The sequence below is a fragment of the Macrotis lagotis genome, chromosome 3 (assembly GCF_037893015.1).
Source record: "Macrotis lagotis isolate mMagLag1 chromosome 3, bilby.v1.9.chrom.fasta, whole genome shotgun sequence".
Taxonomy (NCBI): Eukaryota; Metazoa; Chordata; class Mammalia; order Peramelemorphia; family Peramelidae; genus Macrotis; species Macrotis lagotis.
In genome coordinates this window covers 176,553,178-176,569,221 of record NC_133660.1, presented here as the reverse complement: position 1 = coordinate 176,569,221, position 16,044 = coordinate 176,553,178, and the positions used below count along the sequence as shown (strand labels likewise).

The following is a 16,044-nucleotide window of genomic DNA, read 5'->3' as shown; positions in this document are numbered from 1 at the left end:
GTTGATTCTAATATGAATGGTAATCTTATATAGATAGTATTTCTCAGCAAAAGCCTTTGCAAAACATTCCATTTGCTATTCAAAATATATTAAGCTCAGCTTTTACCTACAGCCAAAGTGAACCTCATCCAGTTCTCAAATTCAATTTAATTTCAACCAGAGAAAGTTTTATAAAATTATTGGTTTGCCAATCATGTACATATAAAAATATTCACACAAATACATATATAGTGTCCATATTTGAAGGATGATTCAAGGTATTCCCATGGGAACAAAGATATCTCCCTTACTACTTTGCATATTATGTAGAAGTTCTATAAATATATGTTGAATAAACAAATGGAAAAAAACTCAGTACTATATTTTGGGAAAAATATCAGATGGAAATTCTTCCCAGAGGAAAACTATGAGACAGAAGACATTGTAAGAGAAAAGAACTATAATGCAAATGTTCCCTGAAGTCAATTTTGATAAAGGGATGTAAGCATGAAGAAATGTTGGTAGTAAAAGCTGACCAGATGTCTCAGTTTTCAGACAGATAAGGGGTTGGGCGTGTTCATAGGGATTCTGGATTTCAGAATGTCAGACAGAGTCTGAAAAGGCAGTTGAGATAGTACTGTAAGGTGGGGACTTGATGGGGAGAGAGAAGCCTGTAGGGCATCATTTGACCTAGGTTCTAGTATTGCATTTACCACTAACTGTATGATATCAGTCAAATTACTTAATTTGAATGGGTTTAAGTTTCCTCAGTTATGAAAGATTTGGGCTGAAGACCTCTAAAATCTCTTCAAGTTCCTCTGTAATTCTGAAATTTTCTCAGTTGTAGAATAGAAAAGGACTTCAAAGCAAGTTGAACAAACTAGAAATGATTGCTAGATATTTGTTTGTTTTGTCTGTAAGGATGGCAAAGGGGATGTTAAAACATAAACATTATTCAAAAATAATTACTGAACAACTGATAGACTGCTACAGAGAAACAGGAATCATGAAATATCAGATTGAGCCCTTGGGTGATTTAAAACTTAGGTGGTCTGTGAATGAAAGGAATTAGACCTTGGAAACCAGGGATAGACAAAATAATATTCATCGTTGTCTCTTTTATGTATCTTTGAAAAAAAATGAGCAATCTAATTCCATAGCATTGATATGATCATTTATTTCCAAAATCAATTATTCCAAATAGTTTATATACAGATACCTGTTTCATGCTTATTAGTAAACATATGAGAGTAAATTGAACCTTACAATCCTTTAAGTCTCACCTTATTGTTTCCAGTGATTCCCTTCTCATAGTGAGCCAAAGCATTTACATAATCACCCCTAAATGAAAATTAGAAACATTTATTAATATAAAGTTATTAGCAGATACTGAGAAATTTTCTTTCTTCCTTTCTTCCATGTGAGTGACTAGGGAGAAGAAATGACATCTTAAGTTAGTAATAACAATAATATTTCTTGAATTGCATGGCTATGGTAGAAATGGATAATTGGCTTTACTAAAAAGGAAAAAGAAGGAAGAACTTGAACTAGAGAACAGCATAGTAGAGGTCTTGTTCTTCCATTAGAAAGATGCTCCTGAAAAAAAGAGGTTCCTAATGATTCATCCTCACAAAACTGGAAGTGATAAGTAATGGAGAAAGAGAGAAACATTCCTTCCCCATTAGTAGGACTTAGGGGAAAGCTATTTGACAGAGGAGTTCTCATATTCAAGATTTTTAAGACTCTAAAGATTAACATCTTTCTGGTGAATGGTTGTTTATTGAAAGGAATTTGTTTTGTTTTCTCCCTTATTATAAAATTTTCTTTTGTAATATTATGAACACTAGGTTTAATGATAGAAGTTGGTTTCAGTATGCTAATAAGTACCATGTACATTTTCCCAGACTTCTTGGTGGTAGTCTATAAGGCAAGAGAGTGAGAAAATTCCCCAAAGAGTAAGCATGCCTTTCCTATCATAAGACTCTATGCTACAAAGATTACAATAATTTAAATTTAAATAGCAATGCTAATCAAATGAAAATACATATTACTTCAGACTAATGCTTCCTACTATATAATTCCTGTTCAATATCCATCTGAACAGAGAGAAGCTATTTTTGGCAGTTACTAGAGCTAATTTCTTGCTTTCAATTTAGCTGAGAAATAACTCAAAATCATAGAATGGGTAACCAGAAAAATTAGGAAAAGAAATGAGAGTAATGCAGGAAAATTATGGGGAAAAAAGAATGAACAAGCTTGGTAAAAAGAGGCACAAAGATAAACATGAAAGAAAATTAACACCTTAAAAATAATGAATTTATCTTTTGGCAAAAAGAAACATAGAAATTCATTGATGAAAAGAACTCCTTAAAAAATAGAATTGTCCAAATGGAAAAGAAAGTACAAAAAGCTCACTGAAGAAAATCATTCTTTTAAAATTAGAATGGGGGGGCAGCTAGGTAGCACAGTGGATAAAAACACGGGCCCTGGAGTCAGAAGTACCTGGGTTCAAATCTGGTCTAAGACACTTAATAATTATCTAGCTGTGTGGCCTTGGGCAAGCCACTTAACCCCATTTGCCTTGCAAAAAAAAATTAGAATTGGATAAGAGGAAGCTAATGAGTCCATGAGACATTAAGAATCAATTAAACAAAAAGCAAAAAATTAAAAATTAGAAAAAATGTGAACTATCTCCTTGGAAAAACAATTGACTGGAAAACAAATTGAGGAGAGAAAATTTAAGAATTATTGGACTACCTGAAAGTGATCAAAAAACAGTCCAGACTCTATATTTCAAAAACCTTTGAGAGGAAAACTTCCTAGATATCTTAGAACCAGAAGATAAAAATAAAAAACTGAAAGAATCTATTATCTCCTGAAAAGATCCCAAAATGAATCAAATTCCAGAGCTCCTAGATCAAGGAGAAAATATTACAAGCAGCCAGACAGAAACAATCCAAGTATTGTGGAGTCACAGTCAGGATAACCCAAGATTTAGTAGCTTCTACATTAAAGGATCCTTGGCTTGTAATATGATATTCTAAAAGGTAAAGGAGCTAAGATTACAAACAATATAATCTACCAAGAAAAAATGAGGATAATCCTTCAGGGAGCAGGGGGAGAGAGAAATGAGAATGCATTTTAATGAAAGAGAAGACTTTCAAGCATTCTGGATGAAAAGACCAGAGTTGAAAAAAAATCTGATAGTCAAATACAAGACTCAAGAGAATATAACACAGAAAAAATGAAAAAGAAACCAAAGGCACTTAAATAAGGCAAAATTAATTACATTCCTATGTGGGCAGAGAATACATGTAATTCCTAAGAAGTTTGTCTTTATTAGGGAAGTTAGGAGGAATCTACATAGAGAAGGGACATGGATGTGAGTCAATTATGATGGGATGAACCCTCCCAAAATGAAAGGATATGAAGTACCTGGAGGCAGAAGGAAAGAGGAAGAATAGGGAAAATTATCTCATATACAAAAGGCATACAAGGAAGAGTTCTTATAATGGAGGAGGAAATGGGAGGGTAATAGTAGACAATGCTTGAATCTCACTCTCATCAGAATTTGTTCAAAAACAGAAGATATGCATACATAAGTTGGTTATAAAAATCTATAAATAGGGACATAGAAGGAAAGAGACTAAGAGAAGGGAGAGAAAATTAAGGGAGGCAAAACAGATCTTTGAGGAGAAACAGTAAAGAGAGAGAAGGATAAATGGGGGGGGGGAAGGACAGAGATAAATACACAGTAACTGATTTCAATGAAAGCTCCATTTATTCCTTTGCTTTCTAATTTGTGAATTAGAAAAAAATGTGAACTATCTCATTGGAAAAACAAATGACTGGAAAACAGACTGAGGAGAGAAAATTTAAGAATTATTGGACTACCTGAAAGCCATGATCAAAAAAGAGTCCAGACACTATATTTTAAGAAACTATGGGGGGTGGCTAGGAGGCGTTGTGGATAAAGCACCGGCCTTGGAGTCAGGAGTACCTAGGTTCAAATCTGGTCTCAGACACTTAATAATTACCTAGCTGTGTGGCCTTGGGCAAGCCACTTAACCCCATTTGCCTTGCAAAAAAAAAAAAATAACCTATGAGAGAAAACTTCCTGGATATCTTAGAACCAGAAGATAAAAATAAAAACTGAAAGAATCTATTATCTCCTGAAAAATTTGAATGAGATGACCACACCCATAAAACAGAAGCTGATAGAAGAATGGATTAGAAACCAGAATCCAAATACTATTATTGTTTAAAAGAAATATGCTCCTAACATGAAGACATATCTAATAGAGTTAAAATAAGAACCTGAAATAGACTCTGTGGTGTTTTGGGTAAGGTAAAAAGGGCAGAGTAGCAATCATGATCTTAGATAATGAAAAAACAAAAATTTACATAATTAAGAGAATAGGAACACTATATTTACTTAAAGGTAAACACATATGTAAGAATGGAAGAATCCCTAAATTCTTAAAGAAAAAGTTAAATGAATTATAGAAGGGAAGAGACAGTATAAGTATACTAGTGAGGGGACTTCAATTTACCCTCTCAAATCTAAATACATCTAATCACAAAATAAATGAGTTAAAAGGATTAACAGAATTTTAGAAAAATCAGAAATGATAGACCTCTGGAAAAAAATTGAGTGGAAAAAGAAAGAAGTATAACTTTTTTTCATCTATAGACATGAAAACTTCAGAAACAAATGCAGAAAAGCAGACATCTTAAATATATCTTTTTCAGACCAGAATGCAAAAATTATGGTATTAATACCTAAACCAGGAAATACAAAAACAAAGAAAGAAAACTATAGACTAATTTTCCTAATGAATATTGATGCAAAAATTTTAAATAAAAGACTAGCAAGGAAATTACAGCAATATATCACTATGACCAGGTGAGATTTCTGTTTCAATATTAGGAAAACCATAAGTTTAATTGACCACATCAATAACAAAAAAAGCTAAAATTATAGAATTATCTCAATACATACAGAAAAAGTTTTTTGAGAAAATGCCATTATCCCTATTAAAATACTAGAAAGCAAAGGAATAGAAAAAAAGGCGGCCAAGATGGCGGAGAGAAGACAGGCACAGTTCTAAAAAGTCTCCTGATCTCTTCCCCATCTATCACATGAAACAAACCTCTTAAAAAGAATTCCGAACCAGGAAACCCAGAAAGAAAAGCCAGGAGAGGAAAATCTACCTCAGCATTCATCTCCCGCAGCAGCCTTGGCTGAGTACCGGCAGGTGAGTCCAAGCTCCCAGGGAAGATCAGCCAGAACAACAGCTGAATCGGAACCGGGAGTCTGAGGGCCCGAGAGCCGGAGCTGCTGAATCAGCGGTGGGGCTGGAGGAAGGGGGCTTGGGTCCGCGGGGAAGCAGAGGCGCTGGTGTTGTGGCTGTCCCCCTGGAGCTTGGGGAAGGGGCCGCGGGGAGAGGTCTGGTGCAGGAGAGCTGGGGACACCATCCCTAGGCTCCTCAGGTCTGAGAAACTCTGAGCCCACGCCTCCATTGCAATGAGGCCTCCTCCCAGACAAATGCAAATTACTTCTGCCTCAGGCTCAGGTGTGTGAGCAAAAGAACCAGCCCAGCTGAGGAATGACCTCAGGTCAGGGTAAAGCCCACCATTGATTGAAGGCAAAAGAATTCAATAGCTCCAATTCCCTCCCTCAAGCAAAGGGAGAAATCCTGGCAACCAAGGTCACAGACACCCCAGAGAGGGCAACCAGCACCTCCTCCTGGCCAGCCAGAGAAACTGCACTCAGTAAAGCCTTTGGCGATCCCAATCCCAGGTGAACCAGCGCCCCCCCAACTCAAAGTCTTAGCATAATGAAGAAGGGTCAGCGGAAAGGTGGATCCATAGAAAAATTCCTGGAAGGGAAAGACCCCAACCCAGAGAGACCTGGAACCTCTGAGGAGAATACGATCTGGTCTCCAGCACAGAAAGACTTCCTTGAAGAAATAAGGAAGGAGTTTAAAAATCAACTGGAAAATTTGGGGGAGACAATTAATACCTTGCAACAAGAAAACAAAAACTTAGAAAGTAGAATTGGACAATTACAAAATGAGAACAATTCTCTCAGATCCTCAAATGAGCAAATGCAAAAAGAAATTAATTCTCTCAAAACCTCAATTGGTCAAATGGAAAGCTCTTTCAAAAGTAGAATTGACCAACTGGAAAAGGTTAAAGAAGAAAACTCCTCCCCCCAAAAAATAATGGAGTCTACAGAAACTAATGACTCCACGAGACAGCAAGAGTCAGTTAAACAAAATCAAAAAATAGAAAAAATAGAAGCAAATGTAAAATACCTCATCAACAAAACTACTGACCTCGAGAATAGATCGAGGAGGGGCAACCTGAAAATTATAGGACTTCCTGAAAACATTGAAGAGAAAAAAAGCCTGGACTTAATATTACAGGATCTAGTGATGGAAAACTGCCCTGATATCACGGAAGGCAAAGTAGTTTTTGAAAGAGTACATCGATCCTCACCAGAAAAAAATCCTAAAATGAAAACACCAAGGAATGTTGTGGCCAAACTGCAGAACTATCAGATAAAAGAGAAAATCCTGCAAGCAGCCAGAAAGAAGCAATTTAAATATCAAGGAGCCACAGTAAGGATCACGCAGGACCTGGCTGCATCAACTTTAACGGATCGAAGGGCCTGGAACGAGATATTTCGAAGAGCACGGGAGCTTGGAATGCAGCCAAGAATCTACTTTCCTGCAAAGCTGAGCCTTCTCTTCCAGGGAAAAAGATGGACATTTAACGAAATGGAAGAGTTCCAAAAATTTCTGATGAAAAGACCAGAGCTAAAAAGAAAATCTGGATATCAAGCAGGAGGTTCAAGAGACATATGAAAAGGTAAAGAAAAAAAAAGGGGGCAGTAAAAGGAAAAAAATGCAATCCAGTAAGTTGAAACTGGCTATATTCCAGCATGGGGGGGGGGAGAGATTCTCATAAATCCTGAGAAATGTAACTCTAACAGAGAGAATACACCTAGCCAGAAATGATGGACATCCATGACCTATCCATGAGACTGCTATCTAATGGGATGTAACTGGCTTTAACCCCACTTGGGAGAAAGACTCTAATGACTCTCAGGAATTTTGACTCTATCCAATAGAATATACTGAACTAGAAGGGACAAACACTCAGAATTTTCTATGACCTAGATAGAATGATCTAAAAAAATACACTACCTCCCTAAAAAGGGGGAAATGAAAGAGACAGGAGAAGGGAGGGGATTGAATGGGACAAATCTCATTACACTAAGAGGTACAAAAAACCTATGGTAATCGAGGGGAAGAAGGGAGCAGAGGGGAAACACCTGAATCTTCTTCTCATCAGACCTGGCTTAAAGTCACCCTACACATACTCAGTTAACTTATAAAACATCTAAGCTTTCAAGTATTAAAAGGGGAAAGGGGGAAGGGGGATGGAGAAAGGGAAGGGGAGTGGGGGAAATAAGGGGAAATAACAAAAGGAAGGGAAGGGAAGGGAAAAGGGAAAAAGGGAAAGGGGAAAAAAGGGGAGGGTGTGATATAGGAGGACAAACATACTGAAGAGGGTGGTATTCAAAAACAAAATACTGAGGAATATGGATAAAAGGGGGGGAAAGGGGGAAAAATACAAACAGAGGGAAGATAGCACAGAGGGCAATAAAGAATTAGTAATCATAACCTTGAATGTGAATGGGATGAACTCTCCCATAAAACGTAAACAAATAGCAGAGTGGATTAAAAACCAGAATCCTAAAATATGCTGCTAACAAGAAACTCATTTGAAGCAGAGAGATACATATAGAGTAAAGGTAAAAGGTTGGAGTAAAATATATTTTGCTTCAGCTGAAGTAAAAAAAGCAGGGGTAGCAATCCTTATCTCAGACAAAGCAGCAGCAAAAATAGATAGCATTAAAAGAGATAAGGAAGGAAACTTTATCCTCCTAAAAGGCACCATAGACAATAAAGTCATTTCAATATTGAATGTATATGCACCCAGTGGGACAGCACCCAAATTCTTAGAGGAGAAGCTGAAAGAATTACAGGAAGACACAGACAGCAAAACTCTACAAGTAGGAGACCTCAACCTCCCACTATCAGATCTAGATAAATCAAATCATAAAACAAACAAGAAAGAAATTAGGGAGGTAAATAGATTGTTAGAAAAATTAGATATGGTAGACTTATGGAGGAAACTGAATGGAGATAGAAAGGAATATACCTTTTTCTCTGCAGTACATGGAACTTATAAAAAAATTGACCATGTACTAGGACATAAAAACCTAATGATCAACTGCAGAAAGGCAGAAATAGTGAATACATCTTTCTCAGATCACAATGCAATAAAAGTCATATGTAATACTGGGCCAAGGAGATATAGACCCAGAGCAAATTGGAAACTGAATAACCTCATTTTAAAAAAATGAGTGGGCCAAAAAACAAATTATAGAAAGAATTAACCATTTTATCCTAGATAATGATAATAATGAAACAACATACCAAAACCTATGGGATTCATTCAAAGCAACTCTCAGGGGATATATTATAGCTCTAAATGCTTAAATGAATAAATTGGAGAAAGAGGAAATCAATGAAGTAAACATGCAACTAAAAAAATTGGAGAAAGATCAAATCAAAAATCCCCAATCAAATACGAAATTAGAAATTTTAAAAATTAAAGGAGAAATTAATAAAATCGAAAGCAAAAAAACTATTGCATTAATAAATAAAACCAAAAGTTGGTATTGTGAAAAAAACAATAAAATTGATAAACCTCTGGTCAATTTGATTAAAAAAATTAAGAAGAAAACCAAATTGCTAGTATTATAAATGAAAAAGGTGAACTCACCACCAATGAGGAGGAAATTAAAGTAATAATTCGAAATTATTTTGCCCAACTCTATGCCAAACAATTTGATAATCTAAGTGAAATGGACAAATATTTACAAAAATATAAGTTGCCCAGGTTAAATGAAGAAGAGATTAAATACCTAAACAACCCTATCTCAGAAAAAGAAATTCAACAAGCCATTACTGAACTCCCTAAAAAAAATCTCCAGGGCCTGACAGATTCACAAGTGAATTCTACCAAACATTTAAGGAACAATTGGTTCGAATCCTATATAAACTCTTTGAAAAAACAGATGAAGACAGAATTTTGCCTAACTCTTTCTATGACACCAATATAGTGCTGCTACTTAAACCAGGAAGAGTTAAAACAGAGAAAGAAAATGATAGACCTATCACCCTGATGAATATGGATGCAAAAATCTTAAATAAAATCTTGGAAAAACAATTACATGTTATCACTAGGATCATATACTATGACCAAATAGGATTTATCCCAGGAATGCAGAGTTGGAATCAATATTAGGAAAACTGTCAGTATAATTATCTCAATAATAAACCTATCAGAAATCATATGATCATATCAAAGCTTTTGACAAAATACAGCATCCATTCCTATTAAAAACCCTAGAGAGTGTAGGAATAAATGGACTGTTCCTTAAAATAATTGGCAGTATCTATCTGAAACCATCAACAAGCATTATATTCAATGGGGAGAGGCTAGAGGCATTCCCAATAAGATCAGGGGTCAAACAAGGGGTGCCCATTATCACCACTACTATTCAATATTGTATTAGAAATGTTAGCATCAGCAATTAGAGAAGAAAAAGAAATTGAAGGAATTAGAATTGGGAAGGAAGAAACAAAACTCTCACTCTTCGCAGATGACATGATGGTCTACCTAGAGAATCCTAAGAAATCATCCAAAAAACTACTGGAAACAATTAGCAATTTTAGCAAAGTTGCAGGTTATAAAATAACCCCCCATAAATCCTCAACTTTTCTATATATGTCTAGCAAGAAACAGCAGGAAGAGCTAGAAAGAGAAATCCCATTCAAGGTAACCTCAGACAGTGTAAAATATTTTGGAGTCAATTTGCCAAGACAGACTCAGAATCTTTTTGAAAACAATTATAAAACACTTCTCACACAAATTAAATCAGATTTAGATAACTGGGCAAATATCAACTGCTCATGGATAGGGAGAGCTAATATAATAAAAATGACAATTCTACCAAAACTAAACTATCTGTTTATTGTCCTACCAATCAAAATCCCAAAAAAGTACTTTAATGAGTTAGAAAAAATTGTAAGTAAATTCATATGGAGAAATAAAAAGTCAAGAATTGCCAGGAGCTTAATGAAAAAAAATGCAAACGAAGGTGGCTTATCACTATCGGATCTAAAACTATATTATAAAGCACCAGTCATCAAAACTGTTTGGTATTGGCTAAGAAATAGAGTGGTGGACCAGTGGAATAGACTAGGTGTAAAAGCAGGAAAGGAGTATAGTAATCTGTTGTTTGATAAACCCAAAGAGTCCGGCCACTGGGATAAAAAACTCCCTCTTTGATAAAAACTGCTGGGATAATTGGAAGTTAGTATAGAAGAAACTTAGATTAGACCAACACCTCACACCCTTTACCAAGATAAGATCCAAATGGTTACAGGACATAGACATAAAAAACAATACTATAAGCAAATTAGAAGATCAAGGACTAGTCTACCTGTCAGATCTATGGAAAGGGGAACAGTTTATGACTAAGGAAGAGTTGGAGAACATCACTAAAATCCAATTAGATGATTTCGATTACATTAAATTAAAAAAGCTTTTGCACAGATAAAACCAATGTAATCAAGATCAAAAGAAAAGTAGTAAATTGGGAAACAATCTTTACAAGTAATGATTCTGACAAAGGACTCATTTCTAAAATATACAGAGAACTGAGTCATATTTTTAAAACAAAAAGCCATTCCCCAATTGACAAATGGTCAAAGGATATGCAAAGGCAATTTACAGATGAGGAGATCAAAGCAATCCATAGCCATATGAAAAAATGCTCTAAATCATTAATTATTAGAGAAATGCAAATTAAAGCTTCTCTAAGGTACCACCTCACACCTCTCAGATTGGCCAGTATGACCAGGAAGGATAATGATCATTGTTGGAAGGGATGTGGGAAATCTGGGACACTATTACACTGTTGGTGGAGCTGTGAACTCATCCAACCCTTCTGGAGAGCTATTTGGAACTATGCCCAAAGGGCAACAAAAATGTGCATACCCTTTGACACAGCAATACCACTACTGGGTCTATACCCTGAAGAGATGAGGAAAAAGGGTAAAAACATTACTTGTACAAAAATATTTATAGCAGCCCTGTTTGTGGTGGCAAAGAATTGGAAATCCAGTAAATGTCCTTCAATTGGGGAATGGCTTAGCAAACTGTGGTATATGTATGTCATGGAACACTATTGTTCTATTAGAAACCAGGAGGGACGGGATTTCAGGGAAACCTGGAGGGATTTGCATGAACTGATGCTGAGTGAGATGAGCAGAACCAGGAAAAACACTGTACACCCTAACAGCAACATGGGAGTGATGTGCAACCTTGAAGGACTTGCTCATTCCATCAGTGCAACAATTGGGAACAAGTTTGGGCTGTCTGCAAAGGAGAGTGCCATCTGTATCCAGATAAGGAGCTGTGGAGTTTGAACAAAGTACAAGGACTATTCCCTTTAATTTAGAAAAAAAAACCAGATATCTTATCGTCTGATCTGGTTACCTCTGAGAATTCTGTTCTCTTTAAGGATATGATTTCTCTCTTATCACACCCAATTTGGAGCAAGGTACAACATGGAAACAAAGTAAAGACTGACGAAGTGTTATCTGTGGGGTGGGGGTAGGGGGAGGGAAGCAAGATTGGGAGAAAATTGTAAAACTCAAATAATATCTTTAATAAAATAAGGAAAAAAAGAAAAGAAAAGAAAAGAAAAGAAAGAAAGCAAAGGAATAAATGGAACTTTCATTAAAATCATAAAATCTAAAACCATCAAAAATATTATTATAATGGAAATAAGTTAGAAGACTTCCCATAAGTTCAAGAGTAAAGCAAAGATGGCCAATGACATCACTATCATTCAATATTGTTATAGAAATGTTAGCTTTAGCAATAAAAAGAAAAAGAAATTAAAAGAATTAGGATAGGCAATAACAAAACTAAGCTATGACTCTGAAAATGACATGATGATGGGGCAACTAGGTGGCATAGTGGATAGAGCACCAGCCCTACAGTCAGGAGGACCTGAGTTCAAATCTAGCCTCAGACACTTAATAATTACTAGCAGTGGGACCTTGGCCAAGTCACTTAACCCCATCTGCCTTGCAAAAACCTAAAAAAAAAAAAGTCAAGTCACTTAAATCCATTGCCTCGCAAAAAAATTAAATAAATAAATGAATGAATGAATTTTAAAAATAGATGACATGATGAGATATTTAAGAGAATCAACTTAAAAAATAAATGAAACAATTAACAATTTTAGTAGAGTTGCAGGATATAAAATAAAACTACATAAATCATTATTAGCATTTCTATATATTAACAACAAAGTCCAGAAGAAAATGATGGAAAGAGAAGTTCCATTTAAAATAATTATACACTATGCATTACGTCATTCTTTTCTGGTTTTTCCTTTCATTTGGATTTGATTCTTCTATCGCAACAAGATTAATATGAATCTGTTTTACATAAGTACACATGTAGAGCCTAAATTAGATTGCTTTCTGGGGAAGGAGGGAGGGAAGGGAGGGAGGGAGAAAAAAACTAAAAACCTTGCAAAAAAATTATTGGTGACAACTATTGTTGCATGTTGTTGGAAAAACCAGTAAATAAAAATATAAAAAAATAAAATGAAATAATTGTAGACAATATGAAATACTTGGGAGCCTACCAAGACAAACTCATGAACTACATGAACACAATTACAAAAATCTGTTCACACAAATACATTCATAAAACAACTGAAGAAATATAAAACACTCATGAGTAATAAAAATGGCAATTCTACCTAAATTAATTTACTTATTCAGAGCCATATCCATCAAATTGGCAAAGAATTATTTTATAAATCTAGAAAACAAATAATAAGATTCATCTGGAAGAACAAAAGGCCAAGAATAGATAAGGAAGCAATGCAAAAAAATGTGAAGGAAGGCAGTAAATCAGAAATTGTCAGAATAATCTGGCATTGACTAAAAAATAGAGTGGTGGATCAGCAGAGTAGATTAGGTGTAAAATAAACTGGTAAATGTCCTTAGTCAACTAGTGTTTGATATATCAAGCTTTTGGAGCAAGAATAACTATTTCATAAAAATCCTTGGGAAAGCTAGAAAGTGATTTAGCAGAAACTAGGTATAGCAAGATCTCATACCACGATAAGGTCAAAATGATACATAAGTTAGACATAAAGAGTGATATAATAAGCAAACTTGACTGGTTGGTTCTTGGAGAAAGTCAAAATGGCATTACTATATTGGAGACAAATTAGTGTGTTTGACTGTGGCTGAGCAGATCAACAAGAATTTAGAATGTTCTACTACAAGTTGGGCAGAAATAGTTCTTGTGAACACCTCGGGTGATTTAATCTAAACTTACTTATCTCTCATGCCTTGCTCATGGAGAGCAGCATCCTCTGATGAGAGCATGTCATGCTGGGTGTTCCCATGCCAAAGTCTTCCATGTTGTACAATCAAATCAAAAGTTCTTGAGAAATCTTCAGGGTGTCCCTGAAACACTTCTTCTGAACCCCTTGGGAGTGCTTGCCCTGGTTGAGTTCTCCATAAAATAGTCTTTTTGGCAAGTGTATGTTTGGCATTCTAACATCATGATCAGTCCATTGTAGTTGTGTTCTCTGTAGGAGTATTTGAATGCTTGAAAGTTTAACTCAAGAAAGTAAATTAGAGGAGCATGGAAAATGCTGTCAGATCGATGGATAAAAAGTAGAGTTTAAAACAAAATAAGAGATAGAGAAATCATGGGAAGTAAAATGGGATAATTTTGCAGGAAGCACTCTACTAATGCAAAAGATTAGAAGGAAAATAGGAAATTGGTGGGAAATTTTTCTGTACATTTCTCTAATATGGGTCTCATTTCTCAAATATATAGGGAATTGAGTCAAATTTATAAAAATAAGAGCTATTCGCCAACTGATAAGAGGTAAAAGGATATGAACAGCAGTTTTCAGAAGAAGAAATCAAAGCTATCTATAGTCATATGAAAAATGCTCTATATCACTATTGATCAGAGAAATGAAAACTAAAATATTCTTAAATAGCACATCACACTTATCAGGCTGATTAAAATGAGAGAAAAGGAAATTGACAAATATTGGAGAGGATATGGGAAAATTGGTATAAAAATTATGCACTGCTGGTGGAGTGAAATGATCCAACTATTCTAGTGAACAATTTGAAACTATGACCATATGGCAATCAAACTATGGATTTGTTTTAAACATCCAGTAGTACCACTAATAAGTGGTCTAGATCCCAAAGAAATCAAAGATAAAGGACTTACATGTGCAAAACATTTATGGTAGCTTTTTTTTTTTTTTTGTGGTGGCAAAGAATTGAAAATGGAGGAAATGTCCATCAGTTAGGTGATGGCTGAACAAGTTGAAATATATGATTATGATGGAAAACTATTATGCTGTAATAAATGATAAGAATGAATTTCAGAAAAACTTGAAAAGACTTACATCTTACAAAGTGACTTGAGCAGAATCAGGGAAACATTGTACATAGTAACAGCAATATTTTTTAGGTTTGTTTTTTTTTTTTTTTTTGCAAGGCAAATGGGGTTAAGTGGCTTGCCCAAAGCCACACAGCTAGGTAATTATTAAGTGTCTGAGACTGGATTTGAACTCAGGTACTCCTGACTCCTGGGCTGGTGCCTTATCCACTACACCACCTAGCCACCCCTATAGTAACAGCAATATTACAATAATGATCAGGTCAGAAAGATTTGGCTATCCTGATCAATGCAATGATCCAACACAATTCCAAAGGACTAAAAAAAATGCATGGAAAATGCATCTCCAGAGAATTGATAGCTCTGAGACAGATTGAAGCATAATTTTTTCACTTTATTTTTCTTGTTTTTCTTTTTGCAATACAGTTAATACAGAAATAATCCCACAAGTATTAACTGATATTACACTGCATGCCTTTTCAAAAGTTTAGGGAGAGCTGGGAGAAAGAGAATTTGGAAATTTAAAAAATTGTAATGCATATTTAAAATAACAAATGATTTAAAAAAAAACTCAAATTCTATTCTTCAAGAAGCCTTTTTCTCAGGTCCCTCTACTACTACTACTACTACTACTACTACTACTACTACTACTACTACTACTAGTCTTTTTTTTTAGGTTTTTGCAAGGCAAATGGGGTTAAGTGGCTTGCCCAAGGCCACACAGTTAGGTAATTATTAAGTATCTGAGACCAGATTTGAACCCAGGTACTCCTGACTCCAAGGCTGGTGCTTTATCCATTATGCCACCTAGCCACCCTACTAATGTCTTTTCTCTTGAAATTAGTTTCCATTTACTTTCTTTATATTTTTATATCAACATAGTTATGTGGTTTTTCTTTCCATTAGACTATGGACTCCTTGAGGGCAGAACTATGCTTCTGCTTTTCTTGGTATCCCCAGTTTTGATAAGGCTCTAGAAGACAATTAAACTATAAATTAAATAGGCTTCACTATGCTGACTTGGAAATTAACCCACATTGGTAAAACTAGTAAAATGAAATTCAAATTTACAGACAACAATCTGAAATGTAATCTCTTTCCAAGTTGGATATAGTCTGTACTATCCTCTATCTTTTTCAATATAAATTAGTGTCCTTATAAGCATATTTATATTAATACTATGTTTCTCTATCAATAATCAGATAATCCTGAGAATATTATTTTTTAAATGTTATATTAATAAAGTTTTTAATAAAATAGAACATACGTAAATTCCAACTGAATAGCATATTCCTTTGATATGAATGAAGTCTGGTCTGGGGCCAAACATTTGGCTAGTTGAAGTGCATTGTCCCAATGCTGCAAATCTCGTCTCATCTGTTATTCAAAGAAATTTATTATCAATATTTGAACTTAGGAAACAAAAAAAATGGTAAATGGAAAACTTTAAGCAAA

At 35.0% G+C, this 16,044-nt stretch overlaps 1 protein-coding gene across 6 annotated transcripts in view; it reads right to left on the bottom strand.

Annotated features, from left to right (window-relative positions):
- Window positions 1–16,044, bottom strand: part of LOC141518002 (WD repeat-containing protein 19-like) — a 192,938-nt gene that overhangs the window by 75,892 nt on the left and 101,002 nt on the right. For all 6 annotated transcript variants that reach the window (XM_074229620.1, XM_074229621.1, XM_074229622.1 and 3 more), the window contains 2 exons: window positions 15,857–15,966; window positions 1,263–1,320 (listed from right to left, as the gene is read on the bottom strand). In XM_074229620.1, the coding sequence (XP_074085721.1) occupies window positions 1,263–1,320; window positions 15,857–15,966 (168 nt within the window). The remainder of the gene's footprint in view (window positions 1–1,262; window positions 1,321–15,856; window positions 15,967–16,044) is intronic.